Source organism: Pristis pectinata, chromosome 12, assembly GCF_009764475.1.
Source record: "Pristis pectinata isolate sPriPec2 chromosome 12, sPriPec2.1.pri, whole genome shotgun sequence".
Classification (NCBI taxonomy): Eukaryota; Metazoa; Chordata; class Chondrichthyes; order Rhinopristiformes; family Pristidae; genus Pristis; species Pristis pectinata.
In genome coordinates, this window is record NC_067416.1 from 50,644,026 (window position 1) to 50,651,920 (window position 7,895).

At 48.5% G+C, this 7,895-nt stretch overlaps 1 protein-coding gene across 1 annotated transcript in view; it reads right to left on the minus strand.

Annotated features, from left to right (window-relative positions):
- Window positions 1-6,140, minus strand: part of LOC127576403 (zinc finger protein 850-like) — an 84,859-nt gene extending 78,719 nt beyond the window's left edge. Inside the window, exons 1-2 of the mRNA XM_052026914.1 lie at window positions 5,860-6,140; window positions 2,943-4,956 (exon numbers count right to left, since the gene is read on the minus strand). Of these exons, the coding sequence (XP_051882874.1) occupies window positions 2,943-4,433 (1,491 nt within the window). The 5' untranslated portion in view covers window positions 4,434-4,956; window positions 5,860-6,140. The remainder of the gene's footprint in view (window positions 1-2,942; window positions 4,957-5,859) is intronic.
- Between the last annotated feature and the right edge of the window lie 1,755 nt (window positions 6,141-7,895).

Genomic DNA, 7,895 nt, shown 5'->3' on the forward strand with positions numbered 1-7,895 from the left:
TTTGGCAACTGTGACCATATTGGTCAAACTGGGTCTGACTTGCCTGATCCCTCTTCCCAGCAGGTTGTGGCTCTTTAAGGACCCATCTGTTGTGAAACAGATTCGGTGTCTCAGAAGGCAAGGGCTCTGAAAACAGTCTGGCAGGAAATGATTTATTGACAAAAGTCAAACAAGGGAAAATGGTAATGGGAATAGCACACACACACACGGTTTATAGCAAGCGTGGGAAAATTGCAATGGGGATAAAATACACACACACACCAAACTAGGTACATACAATCAAGGAAAAGCAATACAATACCCACCACCCCTTGACTCAGTACAGGCATGGCTCTACGCTACTAGGGACTCTAACTAAGACGTTCCCAACCCTTAAACAGTGCCACCTCACCAATGATTTCTCCAGCGCCGTTCCACAGTCCTCAGCCTGGAGTGAAGTAGGGTGGTCCCTTGAAGCTGGCAAAGAGAAAGATCTGAGCACATGTGGGCGCTCTTTATAGTGCTGGAGGGCTGGGGGGGTCCGGCCCAGGTAATTTACAAAGGCCAATGGCCTGGTGCCAGCAAGGACTAATCAATTACAAAAGCCAATGGTCAGGTGTGTGCTGATGGGGGGGGGATGGGGGGGGGATGGGCCGAGCCGGGCCGAGCCGAGCCGAGCCGAGCCGAGCCGAGCCTCGATTGGCAGTGGTATGTCTTCTGACCAGGTCGGAGGCAGTGCTGTCACGTGACAGCCACAACCCTCCACAATACACCGTCCAGGCAATTTTGTAATGTAGTGTGTCTGCTTTCACCAGCCCTTTGGGCAGTGAGCTCCAGACTAAAGTCTCCCACCCTTCCCCACCACTCTCAGGTTGAAAACGATTGGCACAGTAGCACATCACAGCTCCCACAGCCTGGGTTCACTCCTGACCTCCGGTGACATTTGCACATTTTCCAATGTGACCACGTGGGTTTCCTCCAGGTGCTCAGTTTTCTCCCACGTCTCAAAAAATGTGTTGGTTGTGGGGTCGGGGGGGGGGGTGGTAAAATGGCTACCGTAAATTGCCCCAGTGTGCAGATGAGTGGTAGGATCTGGAGAAGTTGTGAAGACAATTAAATGGGTTAGGGTCTGTTTAGTGTAAAAGTGGGTGCTCGATGGTCAGTGCAGCCTTGGTGGGCTGCAAGGCCAGTTTCTGTGTAGTATCTCTCTCTGACTCGATCCCTGTGATCTAAATCTACCTGCACCATTTATTTCCTGCTGCCGAGCAACATTGGTCCTCCCTGCTCACTCTGTCCAGAATACCCATAGTTTTATCATCCTTGAATGAATCCTGCCTTGCATCCTTTATTTCAAGAGGGAAACTCTCCCAGCTAAACCAGTATCGCCTCTGAACCATAATTCCCCAAATCCAGCCAAATCCACCTAAATTTCCTCTGCACCCTCTCCAATGGTGTCATCTCCTTTGTGTACTGTGATGACCAGAACCATACACTGTTTTCTAGCTGGGGCCTAACAAGTGAACTAAAAGCAGAAAATGCTGGAAACGTCCAGCAGGTGGACAGAAAAACAGTTAACGTTTCAAGTTGAAGACCCATCTTTGACCTGAAACGTTCGCTCTGTTTCTCTTTCCACAGATGTTGCCTGACCTGCTTAGTGTTTCGAACACTTTGTTTTTTTTTCAGATTTCCATTATCAGCAGTTTTTTAATACCAAATTAATAACCTGCTTTATCTATTTATGTACTTTAATTAATTAAGCTACATAGTTAACATTTGATGCATTGATTTTCCCTACATTGGGTTACTTAGTGAGTCAATCAAGTCATCATCCTTTGATGCACTTAAGCTGCAGATTCCAGGTTCGAGCCTCGTGGATCCTGTGATAACCGTGGTGACTGTTTCCACTGCATGGAGATTTTTTTTTCAAAAATAAGGGAAGAAGTTTCAATTCATGGCCCTGCATTGATTTTATTCTGAGAAAATATTGGATATACCAAGCAGGTCACATAATATCTGTGGGGAGAATGTCCACCACTTTACTCCATCTCCCCTCATCCCAGACCACGAACAAAGGAACCAACGCTGTACTGACTCCAAGAATGTCCTCGGCCGAGGGACTAAATTGCACACCAGACAATAAAGGCCTGAGCAATCTCAGCAAGTGCTCTGAGCCAAGATATTTCAGAGGACCTGACTGTCTGTCCTCAAGGGCTGGGCAGGCTGTGCCAATGGAATATTTACGATAAGGTATCTTTATTAGTCACGTGTACATCAAAACACAAAGTGAAATGCATCTTTTGCGTAGTGTGCTGGGGGCAGCCTACAAGTGTCACCACGCTTCCGGCACCAACATAACATGCCCACAACTTCCTAACCAGTACATCTTTGGAATGTGGGAGGAAACCGGAGCACCCGGAGGAAACCCACGCAGACACGGGGAGAACGTACAGACTCCTTACAGACAGTGGCTGGAATTGAACCCGGGTCGCTGGCGCTGTAATAGCATTACGCTAACCGCAACACTACCGTGCCTGCCCTTAGGAATAGTAAAGAGAAAAAATAACTGGTAAGAGTTGTCTATAATAACATTCCAGTGGCACAGGCAATAAACCAAGAAATAGATGGAGCGGAATATTCAACAGAGTGAGATGGGAGGAGGCTGGTGTGGAGCAGAAACACTGACACTGACGATACCCCTCTTTCTGTTGTACATCGTTTCTATTGCAGAGACATTAAAAACCTGAGACACTGGGTTTAAAACAGAACTGATTTATTTCTCACAGATCCAGAATATTAAACTCCAGGCCAGTTTTAAGAGTTCCTAACATCAGCAGAAAAAAACTCCAGTTGTGCCCAATAGCCAGGGTATGACAACCAACAGCAGTAACCATAGAATCCAACACCGGCAGTCCCTTGCAAAGTTCCCTTTGGTTTCAGCAGCTACCGCTGGTAAATATTCAATGTACAGTGTTTTTAACTTTCTGTCCAGAATGAACTCGCTGATGTTTCAGCAGGTGGGACGACTGAATGAATCTCTTCCCACATTCAGAGCAGGTAAACGGCCTCTCCCCAGTGTGAACTCGCTGGTGTGTCACGAGGTAGGCTGATCGAGTGAATTCCTTCCCGCATTCGGAGCAGGTGAATAGCTTCTCTCCACTGTGAACTATCTGATGTGTCAGCAAATTGGATAATTGTTTAAATCCCTTCCCACACTCGGAGCAAGTGAACGGCCTCTCTCCAGTGTGAACTCGCTGATGATTGACCAAGTATGATGACTGGGTGAATCCCTTCCCACACTCGGAGCAGGTGTACGGCCTCTCTCCGGTGTGAACTCGCTGGTGTGTCAGCAGGTGAGATGAATGAATGAATCCTTTCCCACACTCGAGACAAGTGAAAGGTCTCTCCCCGGTGTGAACTCGCTGGTGTATCTGCAGGTGTGATGACCAAGTGAAACCCTTCCCACACACTGAACAGATGAAAGGCCTCTCCCCAGTGTGAATCCGCTGATGCGTCAACAGGTGAGATGAGTGAATGAATCTCTTCCCACATTCCAAGCAGGTGAAGGCCCTCTCTCCAGTGTGAGATACCTGGTGTATCAGCAGTTGGGATGACTCCGTGAATCCCTTCCCACACTCAAAGCAGATGAACGGCCTCTCCCCAGTGTGAACTTGCTGGTGTCTCGTCAGGCTGTATGACCGAGTGAATCCCTTCCCACACTCGGAACAAGTGAATGGCTTTTCCCCAGTGTGAACCCGCTGGTGTATCAGCAGGTCGGATGACCGAATGAATCCCTTCCCACATTCTAAGCAAGTGAACGGCCTCTCCTTAGTATGAACTTGCTGGTGCCTCATCAGCTTGTAAGAATAAGTAAACCCCTTTCCACACTCAGAGCAGGTGAAAGGCTTCTCCCCAGTGTGAACTCTCTGGTGTGTCAGCAGCTCGGATGACCGAATGAATCCCTTCCCGCATTCTGAGCAAGTGAATGGCTTCTCCTTGGTGTGAATTTGTTGGTGCCTCATCAGCTTGGATGAATAAGTGAACCCCTTCCCACACTCGGAGCAGGTGAATAGCTTCTCCCCAGTGTGAACTCTCTGGTGTGCCAGCAGATCAGATGACCGGATGAATCCCTTCCCACACTTTAAGCAAGTGAACGGCCTCTCCTTAGTGTGAATTTGCTGGTGTCTCTTTAGCTTGGATAAATAAGTGAACCCCTTCCCACACTCAGAGCAGGTGAATACCCTCTCCCCAGTGTGAACTCGCTGGTGTATCAGCAGGTCGGATGACCGAACGAATCCCTGCCCACATTCTAAGCAAGTGAATGGCCTCTCCTTGGTGTGAACTTGCTGGTGTCTCACCAGCTTGGATGAATGAGCGAACCCCTTCCCACACTCAGAGCAGGTGAATGGCCTTTTCTCGCTGTGAACTTGCTGATGTGTTACCACGTCAGATGACATAGCGGATCCTTCCCACACTTGGAGCAGTTGAACGTCCTATCTCCACTGAGGACGGGCTGGTGTGTTCTCAGGGCGCTGGATCAACGTTGGACACAATGAGTTTCAATGAGAAGATAAAAATGAGAACTTCATCTCACCCACAAAGCAGATTCACAAGTTTCCAGTTGGGATGGGGGATTGTTTCTTTTCCAAGGATCAACAAGTGACTTTTTTTTTCACGAAAGTAGTTGTTCACCCCTTCAGAGACTTGAAGATAATTTACAAGGTTTCTCTCCAGGTTGGTTCGTCCAAGTCTCACCCTCCACACAGAACACGTGTTTGGTTTCTCCTTGCTGTCTTCTCTGGCTGCTGTAGTTGGTGCTCTTAAACACCTTCACCAGGGGTGTGAATCTCACTGTTGTAATGGTCACGCTGTGGTTCTTATCTCGTCTCAGAAATCTCGTCTCTGGTAAACTGACACTGCAGATCTGATGTGATGCTGGAGTTTGAGATTCCCATACACAAATGATCTGCTTATTCTACCCTGTAGATGGAATTTACAAAAAATCAATAGGTACAGGACAGCAATCTAGAAGAGAGAATTTTACGTTTTTATTAAAATTTTATTTACAGCGTGGTAACAGGCCCTTCCGGCCCAACGAGTCCGCCCCGCCCATTTTAAACCCAAATTAACCTACCCGTACTTCTTTGCAATGTGGGAGGAAACCGGAGCACCCGGAGAAAACCCACGCAGACGCGGGGAGAACGTACAAACTCCTTACAGACAGCGAGGGGAATCGAACCCCGATCGCTGGCGTTTGCAAGTTCAGATTGAAGTCCTGCCACATTGCATTTTTGATTGAACTCCAGAAATTTGAACGCAACGATCAAGCCTAATGCCCCAGTGCAGTGCCGAGAGATTGCTGCGCTACTGGACGTGGCCCCTTTCCTTAAGAGTCTGAAAACTCAGATCTCTCAGGTGGACACAGAGTTGGGAATTTCTCTCCAGGGAAACATCATGATTCCAGAAATGGGGGAGACACAGGAGACTGCAGATGCAAGACAGAGATGGGGGACTGCAGTTACACAGACTTCCTGTACGGTTGAGAGGAAATCTGAACGAGGTTGTTAAATAACACTGTGTATCCAGGGCAATGAAGCCAAATAACCAAAGGTGGTATCAGGAAAATATCTTTTAACACTGAATGACATCAGGACTTCAGCTACAGCTTCTGAGCTGCACTTCACAGTTTCAACACCTAGGTTTGTCTGTTTCCCCTCTCCCTCCAAATACTCTCAGCCTGAAACCTTGTGGCTGCAGATTGAGCAGCTTATCTCCGCGGCAACGCTGGCCTCCAGCATCAGAGAAATTCCCTTTGTCCCAATCACCCCTCCCCACGCTCGCAACAACAAGACTAACTTGTTTTCTCGTCGTCCCGGTTCTGACCTGGAAATGTCACACACTTTCTCTTCCCGTGTTCCCTGCTGGACCTGCCGAGGATCTCCAGCATGTTCTGCAGTCCCCAGGCTCCGTATCGCGGAGGGCAGGGCAGGAGGGGTGAAGAGGGCCGGGGACTGTCCCAAGCTGACGGCCCGCAGAGCTCTGGAGGTCACACTGACCCTCCTCCCAGCCAAAGGCTGCACCCCGGGCCCAAGGGTCCGGCCTGGGTGTTGGCCGAACCTCGCACCGCTCCGGTCGGGTCCCCCCACCCCCGCCGCCGAGCTCCCGGAAACCTCCGCAAGGCAGGTCATGTGGTTGGAAGCGAAAGGCTGGGTGTGGGCCTGCGCACTTGGCTGCTTCAACAGTTGATAGGGCGCTTTCTCGGTCGCTGCGATTTCTGGTTCATCGTTGCCGCCATGAACCGCATTGAAATGTTTGTAAGTGTTGGTCTTGGTTTATTATTTCCACTTGTACCGAGGTCCAGTGAAAAACGTGTCTGGTATACCGTTCATACAGGTCAATTCATTACACAGTGCAGTTACATTGAGTTAGTACAGAGTGCATTGAGGTAGTGCAGGTAAAAACAATAACAGTACAGAGTAAAGTGTCACAGCGACAGAGAAAGTGCAGTGCAATAAGGTGCAAGGTCACAACAAGGTAGATCGTGAGGTCAGAGTCCATCTCATCGTATAAGGGAACCGTTCAATAGTCTTATCACAGTGGGGTAGAAGCTGTCCTTAAGTCTGGTGGTACGTGCCCTCAGGATCCTGTATCTTTCACCCAATGGAAGAGGAGAGAAGAGAGAATGACCCTGGTGGGTGGGGTCTCTGATTATGCTGGCTGCTTCACCAAGGCAGCAAGAGGTAAAGACAGAGTCCAAGGAGGGGAGTTCTGTGACGCGCTGGGCTGTGTCCACAACTCTCTGCAGTTTCTTGCGGTCCTGGGCAGAGCAGTTGCCGTACCAAGCCATGATACATCCGGATAGGATGCTTTCTATGGTGCATCGATAAAAGTTGGTGAGTGTCAAAGGGGACATACCGAATTTCTTTAGCCTCCTGAGGAAGTAGAGGCGCTGGTGAGCTTTCCTGGCCGTGGCATCTATGTGATTTGACCAGGACCACCAATACCTCATCCTTGGTAAGTCATATATGGTCCAAGACATCATAACTCATTTGTCTCAAATTCTTAGCTTCCATGATCTTCTCCGCCATAAAAAAATGATGAGAAATATTCATTAAAAACTTCGCCCATCTCCTGTGGCTCCACCTCTCCCTAACCTCTCCCTAGCCACCCTTTTACTGTTAACTGTTGATCAAGATCCTGATGAAATCTTAGATAACCTTCTTCACTGACCACTATACCACCAATTTTAGTGTCGTCCAATAACTTACTAACGCCCAGAAATTTAAAGTTAGACCACATCCGTAAACTTGCTAACCATGCCACCTCCAATCTCATCCAAATCGTTAATATAAATAACGGACAACAGTGGATCCAGCTCCAATCCCACTGGCCACAGGCCTCCAGTCTGAAAAACAATCCTCTACCACCACCCTCTGTCTCCAACCATCAAGCCTATTTTATAAGATAAGATATCCTTATTAGTCACATGTACACAGAAACACACAGTGAAATACATCTTTTTGCGTTGAGTGTTCTGGGGGGCAGCCCGCAAGTGTCGCCACGCTTCCGGCGCCAACTTCCTAACCCGTATGTCTTTGGAATGTGGGAGGACTCGGAGGAAACCCACGCAGACACGAGGAGAACATACAAACTCCTTACAGACAGTGGACGGAATTGAACCCGGTCACTGGCGCTGTAATGGCGTTATGCTAACCACCACACTGCTTGCCCCAGATCCCATGTGATCTAACTTTAAATTCATGGGCGTTAACATATCAGATGACCTGCCCTTGCCCCAGCACATAGTTGCAATCACAAGGAAGGTGTGCTAGCATCTTTACTTTCTTAGAAGGTTAAGGAGGTTTGGCAATGTCACCAAACACTCTAACAAACTTCTACAGATGTACTGTTGAAAGTAT